The 25,547-nt window shown below is 34.7% G+C and overlaps 1 protein-coding gene across 1 annotated transcript; it reads right to left on the bottom strand.

The window, feature by feature from the left end:
* Positions 1-771: 771 nt before the first annotated feature.
* Positions 772-25,547, bottom strand: LOC122014540 (phospholipase A-2-activating protein-like). Its single transcript, XM_042570784.1, has 22 exons — positions 25,389-25,547; positions 24,979-25,313; positions 23,434-23,537; positions 21,791-21,859; positions 20,729-20,789; positions 12,015-12,154; positions 11,596-11,785; positions 11,057-11,118; positions 10,628-10,716; positions 9,684-9,756; positions 9,535-9,594; positions 9,000-9,146; positions 8,874-8,912; positions 8,683-8,720; positions 7,922-8,008; positions 7,267-7,429; positions 6,988-7,065; positions 6,709-6,842; positions 3,700-3,776; positions 2,050-2,119; positions 1,808-1,873; positions 772-1,094 (listed from the first exon to the last, which is right to left on the bottom strand). The coding sequence occupies exons 1-22, from the start codon at positions 25,446-25,448 to the stop codon at positions 960-962; spliced, it is 2,277 nt and encodes a 758-aa protein (XP_042426718.1). The 5' UTR covers positions 25,449-25,547; the 3' UTR covers positions 772-959.

Raw genomic sequence — 25,547 nt, 5'->3', positions numbered from 1 at the left:
AGTGTAAATAATCATTATACAAATTTAACAGGGCAGGTCGATTCGATCAAGAATCCAGAACCGACAGACTTTCAAAATTATCTGTTTAGTTGAGTTCAATTTGATTCAAATTAAAGTGATATTGGAACATTATAATTTTCAAAAATAAATATTTTACATATTATAAATTTCAAAGATAAATCTCACTAGCTCGTTAAACTGAGCATCTTATTTAGATTGACGGCGACCCAATTCGTCCTCCCCAAGTTCTTACGCGCTCTTCTGTGTCGCAAAGACTGCACGATAAAATCATTCAAAATCTAATCCCGTAAATCGCAAAATACACCGTATGAAATCTGCCGGAAGCATGCTTTTTATGTATCCAAGGAAATCGTCAGGTAAATTCTTCTTCCATTTATTTCTCCATGTGATCACTGTAAGAATAATCGTCTGAGCTGAGTGTCAGTCGAGTCAGCCTTTCTAATTGATAATCTGGAATATCTTCATATTTATTGTATTTATTTATTGGGCAGACGTCATATTTAATTAGATATGTCATTATTTACATAACGATTATTTATCTTCAATAGGTTAAAGATAACGAATTCGGAAAGAATACGAATCAGATTCAATGGACCAAAGAAGCATCAGAAAAATCCTAAATCATCATAATTTCCATGAATTTTATACGGGTAGATAATTAACGTTGATGGTCCTGCAGCATTCAAGCTGCCACGTTTGCAATACAGGTTTCAAATAACTATAAAATATGTTTAAATGGAATTTCCAAAGTTTAGTTCGATAAAGTCGCACCATATTCTTTTTTTTAATAGCCAGTTAATACCAAAAGCATTAGCTCTCCTCCCTTGTGTACAAAATTCCGAATATACGAGATATAAATCAACAAGTCAGAATCCTATCTTGTGGACTAAATAATGTAATGCAAGTAGAACACAACAGTACCGCCTGCTCAGTCACTGTTACTTCGAGTTAATAACCATCTCGATGTCAGCTCCAACTTCAGCGAGCTTTGATTCCTTCGAATTCTTTGCTTCTTTAGCTATGCTGAGGACATCAAAGTCGATTGCAATTGACTTCACGAGACCATTTAACATCTGAGATAGTTAAGGTAAATTTTTTGCTTTGCATCTTGCAGAATACCACAAGACCAAAAAAAAGTACAGTGCTTCAGTGAGCAAAAGGCTACTTGCTCCTTCAAAGAGAACAGCAGAAAGTCATATTGGTTTAGCTAAATCTGAGGCAATAAGATGATATATGACGCGTCAATAGCATGGTGATGCAAGGAAAAAAAATGTAGCGTGTGAGATAATAAGGCCTCTTTTCCTTTTATTTCATCAAGCCCTTGAATGAGGAATCAACAGACAACAGCTTGAACTGACTTCTGGAGACAGTACAAAAATGGAGAATGCTACCTTATGTGACCATAAAAATAGGTAGGTCAAGTAGGAGTTTACAAAAGAGTTGGCCATGAATTTAAACAAATTTCAGTGTGAAACTGCCACTAGGTAATTTGGAGTGTCAGACTCAGTGTGGACATTAGCAAACAAGCAGATTAAGAAGGAACCATAAGACGTTTAGATTGCAAATGAAATGACAAGTAGATTAAAACAAATAGTTGGAAGAGGGTAAGACATGGACGTGAAAGGCTACTGTGAAAGGGTTTGTTTTGTGTGCGACATCTACTTGTAATCCTATGCTTCCATACCGTAGTCTCAGCCAGTTATTACCTAAAAGCTAACGTCGAAAACAAACAATTAAAGCACCAGAGCTCACAGTGCACGGATCACATAAATTTCCAAAAGGATACGAGTGTACCAATAGCAACAAGTGCTCTAAATTTTGCATCAGCATCTTGATTTCCATCCTCTGCAATCTGCAATGCATCAAAAAGATTGACAAACATAACAGAGTCGCTTGCATAAGCTAAAAGAACAGCTAAAATAAGTAAATGCTTCTGCATGAGCAGCGCTTTAACAGCATATAATCTAATGATGGAAGCGTAACCGAGATGTATCAAGGTTATTTATGAAGTAAATCGCTTAGTCGTACTTCAAGAGCAGCAGAGAGAATTTGAGCCTGGCCTTCTTTGTCCTTTGCCTCAACTAAAAGCACAGTATAACTGAACAAAATTTAGGAGAAAAGGAATATTTTTAAATAACACACAGAAAGTAATTCTTTTTCAATAAACAAGTTTCAATACCAAAAAGGAAATATCTAAAAGTCATTCAAGGATTACTAAGATTTGAATTTAGCTTATAGTAAAGTTAAATAGAATCTAACTACTCAGTTGAACAGTTGAACAAAAAGAGAAATACACAAACAGGAGAGAAATATATGAAGGCATTGGAGCTAAAGGGGTCATAAGAATCAAACATTTCTCAAAAGCTACAATGTTCCTTTTTGAACTAGTCTCTCCACTCTTCCTATGACATACAAAACATGATTACAAACTATAAAGTTTACTATGGAGAGGTATATACTTCCACCATTCACTTTTGTTTTCCATTGTTGAAGTACGTATTCCTAGTTTCAATTTTTTTCTTAAAATAGAAGATATTTCTTTCTTCTAATCTTAAAAAATTTTCTGTAATTTGTAAGATCTCATAGTCCGTTATCACAGAGTTAGATAGGCACTAGAACTGATAATTAGACCCTAGACCCACCCCATCATGGTTGCATCTCAAGCTTAGTGAACAGCCTTATGCAAACAAGATTGGTATACAAGTTTAGACCACCTAGGCATGTGAAAGTGAAAACATATAAATGAGAGCTCTAGGCATTAGTTCCCACTCATCGTTGTGGATGAACATACACACAATTCTTATCCTGCAAACCCTCCTGCTGGTCCAAGTGCCACTAAAGCTCAACCCCACTAGTTACTCTTTTAAGGATCAGCTCTGACAATCTTTGCTAGCCCCTCTCCCCATTCCTTTATGAACAATTGCCAAAAGAATATGACGGTCAAATGTACCATACATGTCATATGTGTGATGAGTCATGACTCCATAACTAGCAACCCCGTGGCCTGTTGATAATCTTAGTCCAATGGAGAAACAGCAAGGGAAATAGATATTGTGCAAATAAAGATGGTTTGGAGCAAATCTACACAAATGCAACAACATTTAGGTAGTAGTTTGTCACAGCAAATTACATTGTCAAGCAAAGAAATGTATCATGTTTTTTTTAAAAAAAAAATTCAAGGTTTTTTTTTTCTTTTCAGTTTTTGCTACATTTGTCAAGCAAAGAAATGCATCATGTTTTTTAAAAAAATAAAAAATTGAAGGTTTTCTTTTCTTTTTTTTTTCTTTTCAGTTTTTGCTCCATTTGTTCACATATGCACATTGTCAAACTCATGGAGGTAATATAAGATGAGCATGCATATTTATGCCTATCTTAAACCAGACTAGCATCTAAGCAACTCCCTATAACTATTTGCCCACATTGGGCATATAGTTGAACTGGACGTAAAATTAGAGAAAGATTGCATATAAAATCCCTCCACGCCAAAAATAATGTATGATTCATCTAAAGAACGCTTTGTGACTCCGAGTTCACATCACACCAGTAACAAATAAAAGGAAAGGTCTTTTATAGTCAAAAGGTATCTCAAACAACCATAACTCCTTTAGTTTTTTTCCAAACCAAAATGACGTACAAAAACTGCATCATTAAATCCATAAAGTTGAGTCTAAGACTTACTTCAATATCAATGTGGCATAACATAAATGTGCATTCTTGTTAAAGGATGATCGGCAACTTGATATAGCATCTAAAACCTGGGAAAACATAGAATGATAAACCCCATTAAAAATAATGACCAAACAGGAAAATAGATTCAAAGCTTTCACATACCACATGCATCTCTATTTTTTCTGAGGGAGACACATGCATTCAACTCTATTCAATTTCCGGATTAAAAAGTATTTTATTATGCATAGGACAGCATCTAATTTTGATTTACAATCATATTTACAAGTGTTCTGAAACTCTACAAACTGTTGAATAAAATAGTCTCCTGGTAAGATAAGCATGTGGCATTCTTACTACATCACACAAAATTGAGTAGGCTTCTAATGTTGTCCAACCATGGGGAGATTTAAGTAATACCCATTGAGTGCAATTGCATCTACCAGACCCCACAAAATATAAAAAGGGTATAAATACTTTATCAAATAGTGAATCTAAAAATTTTACCCAAAGTAAACAATGAACATAATTTAATTGAATCTATCTCATTTGCCCCCAATGACCTATAGACTTGTTTTCCCCAAGTACAGTAGGTCATAATGTATTTTCACTTGCGTCCCACATTATAGTCTTGGATTCTTGTGGTTGCAACAATATTTTTCTCTCATTCATTTAATATTACCTTACATAAATTATTTACTTTTGTGTTTTGAATGCCATCTTTAGTTCTATGGAGTGTTAAATTAAGAAACAAAACAATATGCATTACAAGATAGTGTAGGTTGCATATGCAAATTTTGCCCAGAAAAAATTCTATTTTTCTAAAATCTAGTATGCCATATAAATGTCTTTTATTTAATTTGTTTTTGCTTTATCTAGTTTTAACTTTGTCACTTCAATCACATTGATGTCACTAAGACTTGAGTGGACTAGGATTGGTTATCCTATTGTCGAAAGCAATTGACAATACATGATTTAATATAGTTTCAGTCAAAGTTTAAAATTTCGACCCATGTCGAGGTTTCGGTCCAAAACTCGAACGATACGGTTTTAGTATCGTATCGTATGCCGATACAGTTTCGGTATTTTTTTTATTTATATATAGTAATTATTAGATAAATATGTTTATTGTGTATAATTTAAAAATAAATTATATATTGATTTTATATAAGTTGTTTGAACAACTTAATATGGTTAGAAAAAATAATTAAATATAATTTTCTTTAAAGATGTATTAATTACTCGAATTAAAATTGATACATCATAATTATATAAATTAATTGTTTATTCATTTAATTAATTATTAGTTTAAATCTTATATATTTAAAATAGTAAAAAAAATCAAAATATCAATTAAATAGCAAAATAAAATAAAATAATAATAATAAATTATCAGAATATAAATATGATTTATTAGAAGTTTTTTAGAATTTCTTTAGAATTTCTTTAGAATTTTTAAATAAATTTAAAATAGTAAAAAATAATTTTTTATAATATCAATAAATATATTTTTTTTTAAATATTTTTTATATATTTTATAGGGATAATTTAATTAGGGTTTATAAAAACCTATTCAAAATATCACATTTCCAGTTGGGAATTGTTTAAATTAATTAAATCTTTTTTCTTTTGCAATAGTACCCATACCAGCACTGCGATCTCGCGAGTCCCGCGAGCAGCACTCGGGACGCTTCCGGTGCCAGTAGAGGCATCGATCATGGGCGGATGACGAAGGCAAGATTTGTTCTCCTGCTATGCCGATTTCGCTTCCTCACCGGAACGGTAAATTCCGACAATTTCTAGCGGCACGGCTCGACACTTCAAACCCTGGTTCTAGCCCCTAGGTCGTAGCGCAGACAGTGGGCGCATGACATCTCTAGCGTAATGGTAGGGGTGTCAATTCGGGTGGGTCGGGTCGGGTTGAGTTTTTTTTTTTTTTTTTACCCAACCCGAACCCGAGTTCAACCCAAAACACCTAAACCCGAACCGGGCCCAGGCCAACCCAATCAACTCGAACCCAGCCAACCCGAACCCGACCCATATAACCTGAAAATCCGATTCAAAACGACTTTTTTGGACTATTTTCCCTATAATTCTTCACTTTTATCTCAATACTCCATCATTATCATACAAATATGATATTAATATACATAAAAACATCTAAATTTTTAAAATAAAATTTGATTTAACCCCACAAAACCCTATATTTAAGTCAACCCGGGTCAACCCGAACCCAACCCGACCCAATCCGAAAATTTTTAACTCTCCAACCCTCCAACCCGAACCCGACCCAAACCCGAAAATGCCCAACCCAAACCTGATTTTTTTCGGATCGACTCGGGTTGGGTCGTCAGTCGGGTTCATTTTTGACACCCCTACGTAATGGTCAAGAGTCAATTCTCAAGTCCTAACGACCCGGGATTTACCCACCATGAGCCTAATGCCTATGTACCTGCATTTACCTCTCTCCATATCTATGGGATCAGCACTAGGGGGGCCGTTAAGGTAGCGGATCTATTTTTTTTTTTTAAATTCAATTTCAATAGAAATTTTTTTTAACTATTTTCAAATTAAATAATCGAAGTTCACAACTCATGACAAACAATTACAAAAACAATATCCAACAACAATTTGATAATAACTTTCAAATTACAAGAATTTTAAATGCACATATCGAATAGCTATGGTACTCGTATTTATGAAATGATTTCATTTCTAGCCGACTCCACCTAGTGAGATAAAACCTGGTTATTGTTGTTGACAGTTTTGAATTTTGTTAAAATTTTGTTTTATAATCTTTAATAATATTTTCCCTATTGACCCTAGGGTCCTAGCTTCACCACTGTTCAACTGCATATGGAGTTACAGGCTGCATGTTATGGCATATCTAGGTAAACATATGTCCAGCAATAGATTCCACAAAATGATCATGCATGTATGCTTACAACCATTTAACCAGTCTAACAGCAACGAATTACCTAACAATATTTTATGAACTAATGCTTAAGTAAACAATTGTACCTGACTACAGTGAGATTGTAACCACTTCGTGAAACACGAATGCTTGAAAAGATTTGTAATTAACCGAATGCTGGTTAAAAGATTTGCTGGTTGAGGAGTTGTTGTGACTTTTGCTAATGCTTCCATCAGAACAGCTGAGAGCACATAGGCATCCAACATCAAACTTGAAAATTACAAAAATTTCACTCACAAAAATTTGTGATTGCTTGCATGCCCAAGCTCAAACAACTAGTACATATGAAGAAGGCAACTGAAAGAAGACTTTTTGATAATACATACCATTCTCACTCTCAATGTGTTTATGAAACAAAGTAGCTCCATTAGGGTGCAAGACAATCATTCGCAAAATATCTATCCCTGCATGACAAAACCAAATGATCATTTATACACATGAAAAACTGGATAAAGCTAAAAAAACAAATTATGAAGGGAAGATAATTATGAAACTAGGTACCTATATGTACACATCAGTGAAAGGACAGAGAAATGAAAGCTTATAACATCCATTTTAAGTAAATGCAAGAGAAGAATGCACATTAAGAAACAAAAAGGGAATACCAGGAAACAGCATTTGCACTGGCCATGATTTTAATATCTTCAGTAGTAGAGTTATGTCAACATCTGCAAAGGAACTGCTACTATACTGTGATTTATCTTTTAGAATTTTCACTATAGCTGCGAGCCTTGACAACTCAAGCTCTGAAAATGACAATGAGTTCTCCTAAAAGAACGAAAATAAAATAAACAAGTGAGGCATATGAAGATAAAAAAACACAGTAGGGTACAATCATGCTAAGAAACTAACAAATAAGTAGAAAAAGATAAAGACCCCTTGCAGATACAAAGAAAAGACATGAGAAAGTGCAATTCATAATTACTTGAATTGTTTAACAAGAAACATGAAGCCCTGTACTGCTCTAATTCATACAAATATTAACAATTAATAAGTACGTACAAGGTGAAAGAGAACACAGTTGTTCAAATAGCAAACATCTATTATGCTAGGATTAACATAATTGTAAAAAAGATCTAACATTGTAAAGAGATCATCAACTACAATCAGTTTCATAGCACACACAGGAGGACAAATCATTGGCATCATATAATAGATTAAGAATGCATAAAAGATATAAGATGACCACAGCATGCATAGAATATTTGCAGTGGCATTCTTACAGAACAAACAAAATCTAACAAGCAGCATAAGTATTACCCCATCTGTCAAGAATGCTTCATTGAATTCTGAAATCTTCTTTAGAATTCCATCAAACTGTGCCGAATCAAAGTAAAGCATCCCTATCTAGAAAAAAAGAAAAAAGAAAAATTAACTTGCATAACATAAGAACTATCTCGTTGCACAAGCAAACTACCAAAGATGACACTAAATCAGCTAAATTGCTTTCACAACAGTTGTGACACATAAGGTTAGCAATATCCACAAATAAATATTAGCATGGGAGAGACAAACAAGTGTTTTTACTGAGTTTTTTCCTTTAAGAAAGGGATAGAGCATCCTAAGTATAAAAGATCAGATAAGGTGTCTACTTGTATGTGCTTCTTTGTATGTTTGTGTGACTATCATATGCATGCCACCCAGAAGAGTTTTATTATCATTATAAATTAAATAATACCAATTAACTCCAAAGTAATTCAAAGTTGAAGGGAATGGAAAAGCTTTTCATTCATTAATATTGGTGTGGATGCCAATGTACAAAGGTAACTAATAGATTATATTGATAATGCATAGAGTTAATGTATTTCATAACTAATGGATCGAGCAGCAGCTCGCAAACCACCTGGAAAAGAATATTTATTATTTGATCCATACCCTAGCATAAGAAGCCCAATAGGAGCAATATTTGAAATGGTGATCCATCAAGAAACACCTATTCTAAAATCGGCTAAAACAAGGCGCATTGACAAACAGAGATTTCAATCCAACCATATCCATAGTCAATTAAAACTAGTAGAAACCTTTGGAATATGCTTGAAAAATGGTACTGGTTCAGCCCCTACAGGAATCAAAGCATAAGAACACACGTTAGAAAAAAATAATGCATCATATGAATGATCCATGCAAATATGTAGCTGTTATAAAAAGTTGAAAGTACCATAATTCTCATAGTTCATTCAAAATACATATGCACAAAGTAAAATGCACAAACCTCGTGTAATAGATGATTGTCCAGGAACATATGCATGAGCTGAAACAGAAATAACAAATTCAGCTTGAATAGCTAATAGTTATATCCGAATATTAGACATAGTAAATGAATAAGGACTTCTCATACAGCCTGTATAAGGATCCTGAAAAGATGAATCAAACGAAAAATCCTTTTGCCCAGTGTTCTGCAGTATAAACTCCACAATCTGTTGGCGGTAAGAAAGAGGCAGACCTTCTTTCAAAAGCCATTTATCAGCAACTGTATAAGGATTATCTGCAAAAGAACAGTACCATAACAATGAGGAAACAAAACAATTGGACAAGAGAAGGTTATGTACAAGGGAAGCAGAAAAGGTTGCACACGTGCCTCTTAAAGATATGTTAAAACAGATGCAACAGATAGCAGCCCTAACAAAACATCAAATTCACCTTTATGCTAAACTCTTACCAATCACATTTCAAATTGGATATTACATATGCTTCTACAAAAAAAAAGGAAATGATCTTGAAATATATGAAAAAGGCCACAATGCACTATCCAACGATAGTAAAGTAGAAAATATAAAACCGAAAAAAACTAGAAAAAAAAATGAGCCAAGAACTTATATGCTTTTAGTTAAACAAACAACTTTAATTTGTTTTATGACATTGAGAATACTTACCTGTTCGATTATATGGCAACTTACGAGCAGGCTCACCATCCTCAATATCAACATCAAAAACTGAAATCCAGAATTAGAACTCCATTAGAGATAGAAAACTAAATGCTATTTGAACACAAATATCTGAAACATATGACTCTGAAGCATACCATAATCATAATGTATACCATCCAGGACCTGATTACTAGAGCCCTCTCCTGGCCCATCAACTAGTTCACCAATCTGATCATTTAGTAAGAAAAAAGATGAGCTTACCAACGTGGCAACAGGTCAAAATGTTGATTAAAACTGTAAAAATAAAGGTGCTTAAGCACATAACAATAGAAACAAACTGTAAGCATTAAAGAGAAATGAACTTAAATATGTGATATCAGACTTTGAATCGCCACTCTGGTTAATCCTGCAACAATTTTACCACATATTTATAGTTACTATCGGGGTGGCAAAAGTTGACATGGCCAACCCAATCCATAATTTTGCAAGTTTGGGTTTGAGAAAAAACAAGTTGAGTTCAGGTCTCAGGTCATATACAGGTCAGTGTCAACCTATTTATGAACCACAAATAAGTAGATCATGTTAGGTAAGTTATAAATATATAGTATAATAGCATATATATATATTATAATATATAAGTATAGGATTATATTTTAAGTTTTTGTATAATTACAAAATATTTCATATCTTATTTCTATTTAAAAGTTATTTGAGTTTATTAAATGGGTCGTGTCATTCAACCCATTTATGACTCGTTTAATTATAAATATATTACATGGCTCATTTATAACCTTTCTAACTTGTTTAATTAAACAGGTCGTAAACAAGACGTGTGGGTCATAGAATTTGGCCATTTATTAAATAGGTCAATTTTGGTTGAATTAAACAGGTAGCGGGTCAGCGAGACACAATCCAACCTGTTTATGACCTGCTAAACCAAATTGCATCCCTAGGTTACTATTTCCATCAAGATTTATCATCAGGATTGAATAAGATAGTGAAACAAATAGGGAACTAATTTGAGAAAAAAAAAATCAAATAAAGATGATTCTTTGTAAAAATAACTGGAAAAAAGTATAGCTTATATCTAAAGGCATACTTTGTCCCATTTAAACTCTTTGGAGTTCCAAGAATAAGCAACACCATTATCACCTTCTCTAATGATCTTCGTCTGTCCCTCCTTGGTACCTATTTACAACAATGGGCATAAGGAAAAGGCAAACTTAGGTACCAAAATATGGAAGAGTGAGCATGACCATAAATCAAGAAAACATATAGCATAAAATAATTTTCATGCAGCAGTAAGGAATCCCTAAACACCAATAAGCCATTTTGCTGTAGATTGATGACTTACAAATTTTGTCAGAGTTGGACCCAATAAATGTAACTTCATCAATAACCAAAAAAACATAAAATGAAGAAAAGATTACATAAAGGTGTAGCACTTATATACTTTGTAGTAAAAGCAAAATATAAATCTGCAGATCATTTATGCTCAACAAAAATTGGGATGTAAAAGATATTAGACCTGGAACTTGCAAGGCCTCCAAACCAGGAAGATCTGTCAAGTTATAGCCACCAACTTTCTTCCTGAGATAGATTTACCAGATTAATAACAAACTTTAATGAATTGTTGAAACCACATATACAAGCATAATATAGAGTTGCGATTTTTGGCTCATGAAACTATCTTATGAAATAAGTGAACAAAATTAATTGCATACAAGTATACAACCATTAGGTCATAAAATGTCATCTGACTCAATAAGGAAATTATGTTTATCCTTACAAACTATTATGTCTAGTATAAATTTCCAAACTATTTGGGTACCCCTATTGATCAGGTGTAACCATTTCTAGACATAGCAATTCACACACTTTTTATCTACACCTATGTTGGATGCTCACAGGCATGTCAAACACAACAGTGAGAAATATCAATTGTCTAATATTTAAGGTCCTAAATCAGATTAATGCATCAAACTATTCAGCACGATATAATTTTTAACTTTTCTTGATAGCCAACAACTAGTCTTGCTAACTTTGCACAGTGAGAGCACAACTTACCTGCTCGTTTTATATTGAGAAAGCTCCAATGCAAACGCTTCAAGTTCCAATGGATCGCAGAGGCAATCTCTATCTAATGTCCATATTCTAACAGTTCCATCTGAGCATGCGGTAACAATATCTCCATTTTCCAAAAATTTGACATCCCAGACACATCCAGGATGTTCAATGCTTTGGATACATGCTCCATCTGCTTTGTTAAAGATTTCATAATAAGATTCTGATAATCAACTAAGACATATTTGTTACAATTACAATGAGAAAAACAAGCATTCAAAATAGCATGTTTCTGTTAGCTAAACCTAAGATTTTGCAAGTTTTTTTACTAACAAGAGAGGGAAAAAAAATTCAAAAATGGGAGCAGTAAAAGGGAACAGTTTTCCATTTAGTGTGTGTGATATTTAGGGGGGAAAAATCACCTCTCCATATCTTAAGGAAATGGTCTTCACTTCCACTAGCAATAAGTCCAGATGCATGAGCATCTACAGAATATACCAGAGAAGTGTGACCCACCATCTCCATCAGGACTTGACCAGTCAATGCCCATAATTTGATGGTACTGGCACCATAGAAAATTTGTCATGATCAGAACTTGGATAAATATATAGGAATTCCATATGAAACAAAATATATGAAAGGAAACAATTCATAAAAGGAGAAAAACAAATTCATAGCATAAAACATGTGCATGTCAACAAATATTGTGTTAATTGAGATAAAAAGAATTCGTAATCTTTATTGAAGAGTCAGACGCATTTATATACAAACTAAAATCTATCTTACAAAATTATAATTAGGCTTATTGACAATTTACCTAATTGATCGATATATTAACTAATATATACAAATAATATGGTAACTTATATATATATATATATATACACACACTCCTCCTCAAGTTGAAGCATAGATATTAATCATACCCAATTTGTTACAAAGATAATCAACCTGAACTCCGCTAAAAACTTTTGTGAAGATGTCCCTAAGTTGTTCTTATCTTTCACATATCTGATAGAAATTCAGTTTTGTTGAATTTTCTCACGAACAAAATGATAATCAATTTCAATGTTCTTACTTCGCTCATGAAACACAGGATTTGATGTAATATGAAAAGCAACTTGGTTATCACATCACAGTTTTGCTGGTACTGAAATTTTAAGTACTACTTTAGTCAAGAATTAATATATCCACATTATCTCACGCACAGACGGCGTCAAAACCATGACTCTGCGCTGGATCGTGACACAATGTTTTGCTTCTTACTTTTCCGTGAGATTAAATTTCCTCCAACAAAGTTACAATAACCTGCAGTCAATCTTCTATCCATTTTGAAACATGCCCAATCTGCATCCGAAAAACATTCAATATAAGTGTGCCCGTGATTTTTATATATGATACCCTGTCCGGGTGCTCCCTTCAAGTAACACAAAGTTTATTCTAGCACTGCCCAATGATGAACAGTTGGAGATGATATAAACTAATTGACAATACTAACTGAATATGCAATATTTGGACGAGTTACGGTAAGGTAATTCAACTTCCCAACCAACCTTCGATATCTCTTATAATGTTCAATAGTTGCCTATCTCGTTTGAGGTGCATGTTCTAAATCAACACTACAAGGCTTTGCCCCTAATTTTCCTTCGTCCTTGTCTCAGTTAACAAGTCGAGGACATATTTTCCCTGAGATAAAAATATACCTTTTTACTCCATGTAACCTCAACACCCAAGAAATACTTTAGCACCCCAAATCTTTCATATGAAACTAAGAATGAATGAAAGATTTAAGATATGAGATTCCTATATTATTCACATACACAACTAATAGAATGACAAGAACATAGAACGGTCAGATTTGTTTTTCATCATACTAAATTTTTCAACAACCTAACTAAATTTTCCAAACAAAGAATGAGAACTTTGTTTCAAACCATACAAAACTTTTCGAAGACGACAAACTCGCCTTGGCTCTGCTGAGCAACAAACCTAGGAGGTTGCTCCATATACACCTCCTCTTAAAGCATTCTTGATATCAAGTTGATGTAAAAGTTGATGTAAAGGTCAATTACGAGTAACAACCATTGAAATAAAGAATGGAATAGATGTCAACTTTACAACAAGAGAAAAAGTATATAATCCACACCAAGGTTTAAAATTTCGACCGGTGCCGAGGTTTCGGTCTCAGACCGAAACGATACGGTTTCGGTATCGTATCATGCTGTGCCGATACAGTTTCGGTATTTTTTATTTATCTATAGTAATTATAAGATAAATATGTTTATTGTGTATATAAAAATAAGTTGTATATTGATTTATTATAAGTTCTCAATTATTGAATAATTTAATATTGTTAGAAAAAATAATTAAAAATAATTTTATTTAAATAGAATTGATATATTAATAATTCAAATTAAAATGGAAGTATCTATAATAATAATAATAATAATAATAAATTAATACAAGATATTACTTTATATTAATAATAATTATATAAATTAACTATTTATTCATTTAATTAATTATTAATTAAATAATATATATTTTAAATAATAAAAACTATCAAGTAAAAAAATTTAAAAAAATAAAAAAAAATATCAGAATATAAATATAATTTATTAGTTTTTTTAAAAAAAAATTTAAATTTTTTTTAAAATTTTAAATGAAATTTAAAATGATAAAAAATATATTAGTATATAAATAAGAATTATTATATATTTTTTAAAAAATTTAAATGAAATTTAAAATATTATTTTTTCAGAATATTAATTAATAAAATTTATTTTAATTTAAATATATTTTTTATTTATTTTATTAGGATAATTTAATTAGGGCTTATAAAAGCCTCTTCGAAATATCACACATCCTCCTTGGGAATTCTTTAAATTAATTAAATAAAATAAATAATTATTAAAAACAGAAAAAAAATAAAAAAAAAAAACGCACAGTACGCGATCGCGAGATCGCGCCGCGATGGTCGCGGGCGATCCCGCGAGGGGCGTCCGGCGGCGCCTGAAGCATCGTCGGACGCTTCCGGCGCCGCAGACGCCGTTGCACGACGCTGCAGAAGGCGTCGCGCACAACGCCTTCGGTGCCGAAGGCGTCGCGGGACGCCGCCGGAGACGTCCCGCGTCTCCTCCGGCGCCGACGGAGGCGTCCCGCGTCTCCTCCGGCGCCGCCGAGACGGGGACGCCCCCCGTGCCGGTTTCGGCCCCCCGGCGGAACAATAAAAATCGCCCATGTCGGGCGGCACGAAACGACATTTGTAACCCTGATCCACACCATAGGTTTAAGCATAGCCTTTACCAACAAGACAGACTTTTAATTTGGTAATCGATCCATCCGGATTGACCTTAACTGTGAATACTCATTTGCATCCAATAACCCTTTTCCCTTAAAATAGATCAACTAAGTCCCAAGCGTCATTGTCATCTAAAGCATTCATCTCCTCTATCATTGCATCTTTCCAACTAGGATAAAATATGACATCATGGACAGTTTTAGGAATAGAGATAGAGTCAAGTGAAGCAATAAAAGAACCCGAAGAAGACAACAAGCCATTATAAGAAATAAAAGAAACAGGATAAGTACACTGGTGTTTACCTTTGCGTAACGCAATAGGAAGATCATCGCTCGGGACTGGATCTGATGACGAAGTAGTAGGTGTAGGACATGAATCAAGAGGTTAGCGCCTGGAGTAGCCTTGAATAATAGGCGGCTTAACAAAAGTCGATTATGGGACGGGTGCAAAGGATGTGATAGAATATATCAACAAATCATCATCCTTCCTTCAACGAGTCAAAATAGATGAGGACAGGAAATAAGGTGTATCTTCGATAGAAGTAACATCAATTGAAAAAAAGATATTTGTTAATATTGGGACAATAACACCTATAACCTTTACGAGAATAAAGGAAGATACACTTCAAAGACTTGGAATCTAATTTAGTGACATACGGATGAACATCCCGAATAAAACTATATCCTAGGTTAACATGAAACAATGACTTATTGAGATAAAGGATTTTGTAACGGATCTCACCATGAGAACAGAGGATGGCATGCAGTTAATGAGAAAACATGGTGTAAAAACTACATAAGCCCAAAAAGGTTTGGGAACATTCATTTGAAATAAAAGGGCTCGTGCAGTTTTAAGATGCTTATTTTTACATTCAGCCGTACCATTTTGAGATGGATTATTATTTCAAGAGGTTTCATGAAGCATGTCATTCTGACCCATATTGAACTGGAATGAACCGGATATAAATTCCTTGGCATTATCACTTCGCAAAGTACGAATGGACGCATTGAACTGAGTTTTAATCTAGGCACAAAATAGAAAAAATAATTCCAAACGATTTTTCATTAAATATAACCAAGTTACATGAGAATAATCATCCACAAAAATAACAAAATACCTAAAATCAGGTTTAGACAAAATAGGACAAGGACGCTAAATATCATAATGAATTAATTCAAAAGGAATAGTAGCATGTTTGTTTACTTTAGGACTCGAACTAAGACGGTGATGTTTTACAAACAAACATAACTCACAATCTAATAAAGGTACCTTACTATATTGTGGACAAAGCTTTTTGGGCAAAGGAAGAGATGGTTGTCCCAACCTACAATGAGCCTCGAAAGGAGAAGTGACATTCAAGCCAGCAAAAAAATTTGGGAGCGGTATGTCAAGAATATAGAGGTCTCAAACTCTTGTCCTTTACCAATAATTTTCTTTGTCAAAAGATAAATAAGTGAAAAAATGAGATGCAACAATTAAGATTACGAGTCAGTTGACTGATAGAGAGCAAATTAAAGGATAAATTAGGTAAATGTAAGACAGAGAACAGAGGAAGAAAAGGGGTATGATTAATTGTGCTAGATCCACGAAGAAAAGGGATAGAGAACCATTAGCTAAAGTAACGATAGGAGTATTAGCTTTAGACTGAAAAGTAGAAAAGAGACTAGAATTACGTGTCATCTGCTATGTGGCACGAATCAATGACCTATTTGGAGGATGAGAAAAAAAGACATGTATTTTGTTTACCTGAATCAGAAATAGTAACGACAGAGGAAGATAAAGACTCGAGCAATTCCTGATATTTTGAGAACTTGGCAAATTTATAAGGACCGTTTATGCAATATGGGCCAAGTATTTTTGTTGATTTTTATACTGAAGCTTTCTACACTCAAACTTCGTATGGTCTTAGTAGTTACACACAATACCACCCAAATTCGACGTTCGAGTCTCAAAATCCTGTGAGCCACCTCCTTTGTTTCCATTGTGATAAGTTGATCTTCCAGGCTCATAATTAGTCTTGCAACTCACCAAAGCACCACTAAGCGAAACGAGTGCAGTATTTTCTCTACAGAGAATACAACTAAATACAGTTTTGTAAAGAGGAGACCTCAGAACCAGAGAAAACTTGTGACTTAACAGACTAAGTCAGGAAATGGGCCAACGAGGAAGCTCATGATAGTAATCTGCTCTGGTTGGCGTTGTTGAACCTTAACATCAGAGCTACAAAGCAACAACATATTAAGCTCCTCATATATCTTCTTGAATGCCATAAAATAATTGATCAGAAGTTGATCTTGTTTTTCCACAAGATAAAATGCTTTGCAAACCTCATACATGCGAAAGAGATTCTCTTTCCATAGTATAGAAATTCCAAGTAATCCATTAGTTCTTTAACAAATTCACAATGATTACTTAAACCAATTACTTCACTATCAATACAATTTCGAATCTGAAGGAACAAGCGAACATCCTTTCTAAGCTATGTCTACTTCAAATCATCTTGAGGGTCATCAGTCAAATGACCATCTTTGTCAATACTTCGTAGATAAAGACAAATAGACTTACTCCAATCCAAATAGTTCAAACCATTTAGCTTACAATCCGTGATTTTAGACATCGCACCACATCTGTCACAATAGAAGACTTATTTTCAACCATAAGATATTATCTCAAAGTGCGTGAAATAAGAGACGAAGGAGGGAAGACTTCTCTCTTTTGGCAAAAAGGAAGACCAAGATGCGGTTACGACTGCTCGGACCGCGGGATGAAGGATGTAGCAAATGAAGGCACAGAAGGTGCAACACTAGCTGGCAAAGCAAACAGTGTCGAAGCATCGAACAAGGATAGCTTCAGAGGGGAAACGCAAGTACCAAACACTGGCAACAGTGGAAGACTAACTAAAGCTGAAGTTGGGAGTCGAAGCACCCAATCCAAAACCAAAACTAGGGCTTGAGGAACCGGAAGGATGCTGAGGGAAAGGAGACAAAGATGGGTTTGAGAGTAGAGACCACCGGCAAGGAACCTTGAGGACGCTCGATGTCGCGGGCGGCAATGGGAAGAACTCGCAGCTGAGAACTCACAAGTGTGAAGCCGACTGGATCTTCAGTGCGAAGCTCATCGGGTGAGAGGCGGCAAGACAAGCGCGGGGTCATGAGCTCGTCGGATCACATGTGAACAAGGTAGTAGCGGTGGTGATAGCTTGTTAGGGTAGCACACAAACAGAGTGGCGACATCGTCGAGTCGCCCGAGCAGGAGAGGAGCAGCAAACCCTAATTTGGCAACGTCAAGAAAAACAAGAGTAGCAACAAAGATGAACCCTAATTTCAAATCTCTAAAGCTCTGATACCATGTTAATTGAGATAAAAAGAATTCATACTTTTTATTGAAGAGTCAGACATATTTATATACAAACTATGAATCTATCTCAGAAAACTATAATTTGGCTTATTAACAATTTACCTAATTAACTGATATATTAACTAATATATACAGATAATATGGTAACAAATATATATATATATATAAATATGGTAACTAATTTTGATATATATATATATATATATATATATATAGGGTGACTTGAAGAACTTAATGTATAATAAGGAGGCTGGTGGCAGAAACATGGAGATCTTAAAATAAGATCCAGTTATCAAAATATTAGTGAAATTTATTTAACAAAGTGATCAATGCTAAATGAGCATATGGTTCCCCTATTAGCATCTCATTGCATTTTGCATATCATCTCGAAGTTGGTACGTTCAATTTAAACAAAAATCACTTCCAAGATTTATCTGCTGCTGCCATAGGTCTTCTGTGATGTGCCCCAAGAAGCATACACTGGTAGTCCATGCAGACTGCGATTACTTTCAAAACAGTATTGTTAATGTAAGGGATGAGGATCTTGAATCCCATGGTGTTTCATCACTGTAAATGCATGAATTCCTAAATTTTCAGAATAACAATAGAATCAAAGTAAGAATTTCAACCAGTTTTTTTTATAGAAAAATTGCACAGGAAAAAATTCCAGTCAGCCAAATCTATGTAAGATCATCCACCTACAATTTAATGGTTCTAAATGTACTAAAATGGTAAGTATATGTGTATAAACAAGATATTCATGGAAATAGATCCTCAAGGTGCTGACTAAAAATTGTAGTCAATTAAGTTTTACTAACATCACTGGTTCTCATAATCATGGCTTCAAAGGGACCCATGGCAAGTGGCAACCACATGCAATATGCAGGCTGCATTAAGCATATACGTTCACCAACATTAGTGAAATGCATACAAGGTATCTACATATTCTGTATGCAACATGCGGCCTGTATATGAGGCTGCCCAGTAAATCAATCTCTGGTCCACTCAAACCACATCAGTGGGATAAATAAGTTGAAAAAAACTAATTTTTTCCACTTATGTGGCTACCTTAGTCACCTTTTCTCTTGATTGTCTCTTCCATTTCTCATGCTTGCCTCTTCCACTTCTCAACTCAAGGCTCACTTCTTAGAGATGAAAAATGCTGCTTCTCGAGCATCCTTGCAAGTTGCAACCACTTCTCTCCTGATTGCTTCTTTGATGTAGCACTAGGAACACCAGAAACAAACAACTTTCAAAAATTTACAACTTTGAAAATTAACCCTAATTTATCTACTTTCTCTCCATGATGTTGTTTCTTTTCTTCTCTCCAGTTGCAGCTTCATCTGGAAGTGGTCAGTTTCCTCAACAGCAGTTAGCTCTAGTGAGGTTTCCAAGATTCTTTTCTCTCCACAATATTGCTACTTCTCCTCTCAGTCTCTCCACAAGTATCATCTCACTTTCTAGTCTGTGACTATATCACAACAATTAAGGTGGTGAACTAGTGGTTGATAACTGAGAAGGTAGTAAGATTATGGTTGTTCTCTTATTGTTTGGCTTGATTGTTTAGTAACGAATTATTTATTTTTTTTATTGATTTTGTTACTTAATTGTTAGTGTTTAGTTATTGTTAAATAGTATTTCAGTTATAGTATGGCCACTCAATGTTTTGAGATACCTTAAAAACTAGGATTTAATACTATGCAAATTATTTGTTTTTATTCTATATGTTGATTTCATATAAATTGTCGTAAATGTGTTTTAAGTTATAGAGATTACTTAAGTTGACATTTTTGTCAAAATTATTGAATAGACAGGTTGATTAGTACTCTATTATACATATTTCAAGCATTTTTTATCAATGCAACTAATATGGACTATATATTCCCATCATATGCACTTGCATACTCAATGTGGATAATCAAGTGGTCAACCACATACACCTTGCATATAATTTTATAAATATTGCTTAAAAAGTAAAGCCTGACACACAAAACTCCTGCCAACATGAGTCCCGGGGAAAAGTCTATTACACACAGCCTTACCTTATTATGCAAGAAGTTGTTTCTCTCATGACTAAGAAGGCACACGGCAACAACTTTATTATTGTACCAAGGCTCCCTTTCTTTATAAATATTACTTACAATCCATTAATTGGAATATAATTTCATAAAACCTTTAGCAAACACTCATCTCTAGACTCTCGACAAATGAATAGTCCAAATAAGTAAGTAATTAATCAAGATGGATTTGAATAAGTTAGGACAAAAAATGAACTTTTAGAATAACTGGTAATATACTTGGGAATAAGTATAGAATGCTTATTTTCCTCTTTCGTCATATGCAAATAATTATTCTGTTACTTGGCACGACCTTGTAAATCCGTAAGTAAAAAAAAAATGCCTGTAAAAGGAAAGTAGCTATGCAACAAGAAATAAGAAATTTAATTGCCCTTTTAAAACTGTGATGAGAATGAATTACCAATCATGAGATGCAGAAAGGAGTCCATATCCGGGCATCACTGCTAATCCACGAACAGTATCTGTGCAAGGCTTAGTACAGTTAGCCTTAACCAATGGAAAAACGTTAGCATGAGAATGAATACAAGCTCGGCATAGGAAGTTACACAATAAAATTCGTTGTCAAAAGTGAACACTATCAAGAAAAGCAAGAGGCCAAAATGAGTGCTTCTGAACAACACAAACAGCCAGAAAAGCTAGATAAATACCCTACAAATGGCTGAGAGACCATGATATCAGTTAAATTGACATCTCTACACACGAGAAACAAACATGACAAAAAGTTCCAGTCAAGTGACCAACTTCTTTTCTTCGGCAATTCATCATCACCAGGCACTGCTTTCAGTGAATATTTAAAGGAATGAAAAGCAACGGAAGCAGTAAATCTCTAAAATTTAATAAGTCTGGTAAGCAACATGATTGATTATATTAAAAACTGTAACAGTACTCAAATTCCAAAATATGACACTATTAAATTCAGCAAACCTCGTAAGTTTGAAGTAAACAGCAACTTATCAGGAAGATTATATAGCTCAAGAATCTAGATAGCTTCTAATGAAATTTTGGAGAACCAAAGGATCTATTAACCTTCAAAGCCCCACAGAAGTACATTGTGAGAACAGTGAAGTTATTCTTTGAACAAATTATTTATTTTATCACCATCATCAACTACTTTATTTGATCTTCAAAATTTGCTAACAAGTAGAACATAAAATTTACTGTCATAGGCTCATAGCTAAAATATTATATACAAAAAGCACAGACATCTGGGAAATTGGAGGCAACATCAGATACATGAATAGTCATGAAGAACTAGGACACTGAATTGAATAATCATGGACAATTAGAAGAAATATTAACTGAAACCAAAAAAGGGAATGATTAGAAATAAACAATCAAAAGCCATCATGTAAAATGCTGGTTGAGATTTGAAACCACACTACAAAAAAAATCATTGAGCAACTCTTTTGGGAATTATATATTTAGTGAACTTTGGCATAGTGAAAGAATTACTAGAATTAACCTGCATGACCAACGAAAGTTTGTATACATGTCCTTCCTCTCCAGAGCTTAAGTGTTGAATCACTAGAGCCTATATAAGCAATGAAAAGCACTATTTTAGTAATGAACATTATGGATAGGTACCATATATACTGACCATAACTCTCATAGCATGATGTGAGAAGAGAGAACAGTTTGGATTAATAATAATCCAAGTGTTTGACCACTTTTTCACACTGGCATGATGGCATCTTTCAATCATAAGTGCAGTAATTGTTAGATAGAACACAACTGAATCAAAAAATGTGGAGACTCAAACAGTTGAATGTTGAAACATGATACATAAGAATCTGCATTAAAATCATAACAGAAAAGCACAATAGTTGTTCACAACTCGAATGGTTCAGCTACCAGTGCTTGTGTGTCTGCTCTTTCTTTGTTATTTAATGTAAGTCTTCTATTTCTATGTATTACTTTGACCTTGTTGAAATAAAACTGACATTCGCCATGTTGTTCCAGATGCTTCACCAGGCAGGAAAGACTTTCCTACTTGCAAAATCCAATAGATAATGGGTTTTGAAGTCACTCCAAATGAATATGATAGAATTGGGGGAGGAGTATAAAGTGAAGTACGTGTTGTTCCCAACATTACTTGTGAGACGAATGAGAAATGAAGGAACATGAAACTGAGAGAGTGAACCTCTAAGAAACCCCAAATGGCCCTAGTCCAACACCCTGGATAATTTGTCGATTCAAGGTGCTCTAATGTCTCTTGGCATTTTGTTGTGCTTTTTCTGCAACATTTGATCTGATGGCAAGACAGCTAGGGAATTGGCTCCTCACTTTGATTTGTACCCACTCCATAGAATTTTCTCTTTGTGAGATTCAAAATGTCGAACTCATTGCATTCTCTTGGCACACCAAATCAATCAATTGCAGCACAACAAAGTTTCATTGATACTCTCAGAAAGTGGAACAAAGCCTTTGCCCTTGCCTTTTGGTGCGAGTAGACTTCAATCATGTTTTTCGGCTTGTGGATGTGGAAGATCAGAAACAATAAGTATGACATGAAGTCCACCAATATGGTTTACATTGCCTCAGGTAAGCCAGCCAAATGTATAATTTACTATCTCACCATCAGCATCGTCGTCTCATAACCTACAGAAAAATAGTTGTTCATGTCTAATCTAGACATAATCTTCTTGTCATCATTGTCACCCTGGTTTATCACAATCTTTTGGATGTTGAATGTTTTTTCACAATTAGATCATTTTTATTACATTCAAAATGTAATTATTAAAATTGTTTTTTCACATTTATTCCCACAACAAGAAGATTTCTATTGATGAGTATACACACACATCAAAGTTTTAATCCAAAGGAATGATCTACTAAATCAACATAGCGCATGCAACCGCCAATTAAAGAATTAATATCCTTTAATCATCGGAAGCCATGTTATATTATGATATCATGGATCATAAATATCACCAAACAAGTTATCCAAAGACCAAGGAGAAAGGAATCTCTTGAGAAGCTGAAAGTCATATGATAGCACAGAAGTCTGTGAAATGCTAGAAATTTTAGCTCAAATATGAAGAGTCAAGAGTTAAGCCACTAAAATTAAGGAAAGTATCCGATGCAAACAATTAGAAAAAAAGTTACCAGTAACGAATTCACCAGATGATAGTTTCAGGACTGCTTGAATGGCCACCTTGTGAGCTTCCCAAAACTCAACAGTTTTGCATTGCCTCCACCTACGTATTGTACTGCAATACGTAGCCAATTAAATAATATCAATGCAATTAAAACCAAAAGAATTAGACCTAAAGTAAATTAAATAAACAAAACAAGAATATAAATGAATCTAATGGCTCAGTCGAAACCCTCAATGTACATTAACCCCCAACTCAAGTGCAGCAGTCAATACCAATCCTTTGCAACACCTGAAATTCGCAAGTCTAGTCACACTCCTAAATTGGTTCTCCCACAATCTCTTGAACCCTAGTCGAGTCTCTATCAACCCCATTTAGATATTGAGCCCTCCCTCTACACATAAACGCTACAAGTTCTACATTGCCATGACTCCAACCCCAACCCCAACCCCCCCCCCCCCCCCCCCACTGTATTTTCCTTCCCTCAAACTCCCATGCCCTTTGCAAACCTTTATTCGAGATGCTGTAGAGCAAGATTAAAACTTTTTCTTCTACCGTCAACTAACAAAGTGGCATCATGTCACCCTTGAGCAGTTGCTGCCATTGGACCATAGTGGAATCTGGATTCCACCTAGGTTTCCCCAGTTGCTGAGTTCTCCTTTATGTATCTTGTTATATTGTTTATAGTCATAGGCCTGCAGATCATGTAATTGGGGATGGTTAGCGATATGTTTACTCTTGCTGTGATTGTTAGCGTGTCAAATCTGTGTTGGCACCCTTAATTCGTAGCCGGCCGGAGTTGCATCTTCATTATCAAAACCTTTGTGCCATGTGAGTTTTTTTTTTATTGACTGTTTGGTTTTGGATGTACAACCACATTCCCTTAAACCCCTTGACAAAGAATTTTTTTTCCAACCTCTAAATGGCACCAAAATAACTCTAGTTAAGCTGTGTTGACTTGTTAATTCAACATAAAGATAGAAATATTGACATGGCTACTTACCCAATGTTTGGGAGTATAGATGAACAAGAACAGAAAAAGAGAGCAAATGTGGCTCTAAAGAAACTAAGGAACTGGCCATGGAACATCACATCGTAAAATATACTTGCAAGACAGTCACAAACAAGGGACTCTGATAATTGGGATATGCATACCATGATTATGATAAAGGTGAAGGTGTGTCATATGAGAAAGGGAAAAGCAACAACTTCAGTAGATTGCTCAGATCAGTTTTCACTTGGATCTTAAATGATGTTTAGATGCGTAAAAAAGATGCACCTAGAGGTTCAAATGATACATAAAATGCATTTCGGAGCCTCACCGAAGTAATCAATATCAAATTTGTTTTCAGAATGACTGACGGAAAAATCAACACTATGTTTAGGATTTTCAAGTGCTCTCATTTAAAAATGACAACAAAGAAAGCTGGTATTTCCATGTCACATCATTTACAAACCAAAAAAAAAAAATGATAGCAAATCTCTGAAGACCGGAGAAGATTAAGGAGCACAAGAATAAATATTGCAGTTCATAACAAAGATTAGATAACAGTACCAATCAAGTGATGACGAGATTATGTCCCCATTGTCATCTATGGCAATACCAGTGACCTGAAACTGATGGCCTTCCAACTTCTCCACAATCTCTCCCCTGCCCAAGTCCCAGAGCAATACAAGCGTATCCATGCCGCCCGATACGATCCCGCCCTCGGGGAACCGCTCCCCAGGAGGGATCCAAGCCAGAGGACCAACGAAACTCGTATGCCCGGCAAGGGTCTTCGACAACAAGTAGCCATGCTTCTTCTCCGGATCAGGAACCCAGAACCTAACCGTTTTGTCCCTCGAGGAAGTTGCGATTCCGGAGTTCCCGCATAAGCAAATTCGACGAACCTAAAATCGAAATCAAAGATTAAAGTCTTGAATTGAACTAAAAGATCGACAGAGGAAACAGAAAAGGAGGCGTACATCGTCTTCATGAGCACGGAGTGTGCAACTAAGGCGGTAATTACAGCCGTCGATCGTCATCGAGAAACAGCCGGCGAGAATCTTCAGTCTTCAAGGGCCGCCGGAGGGTTTGTTGTTAAAATATAAACATGGGATTTTATAGCTTTTTTTTTTTAATTC

The sequence above is a fragment of the Zingiber officinale genome, chromosome 8B, assembly GCF_018446385.1.
Source record: "Zingiber officinale cultivar Zhangliang chromosome 8B, Zo_v1.1, whole genome shotgun sequence".
In the NCBI taxonomy this organism is placed as follows: Eukaryota; Viridiplantae; Streptophyta; class Magnoliopsida; order Zingiberales; family Zingiberaceae; genus Zingiber; species Zingiber officinale.
The sequence above is the reverse complement of the archived record's forward strand: the minus strand, read 5'-3'. Positions and strand labels throughout refer to the sequence as shown.

What these genes read in the sequence shown, in the direction of transcription:
- LOC122014540 (XM_042570784.1), bottom strand. Translation starts at nt 25,448, where the DNA reads ATGACGATCGACGGCTGTAATTACCGCCTTAGTTGCACACTCCGTGCT. An exon ending in GTTGCCATATAATCGAACAG is followed by an intron (nt 9,147 to 9,534) that starts GTAAGTATTCTC and finishes GTTCTTTTGCAG; the next exon opens with ATAATCCTTATACAGTTGCT. An exon ending in TTTTCAAGCATATTCCAAAG is followed by an intron (nt 8,009 to 8,682) that starts GTTTCTACTAGT and finishes CTTTTTTTCTAG; the next exon opens with ATAGGGATGCTTTACTTTGA.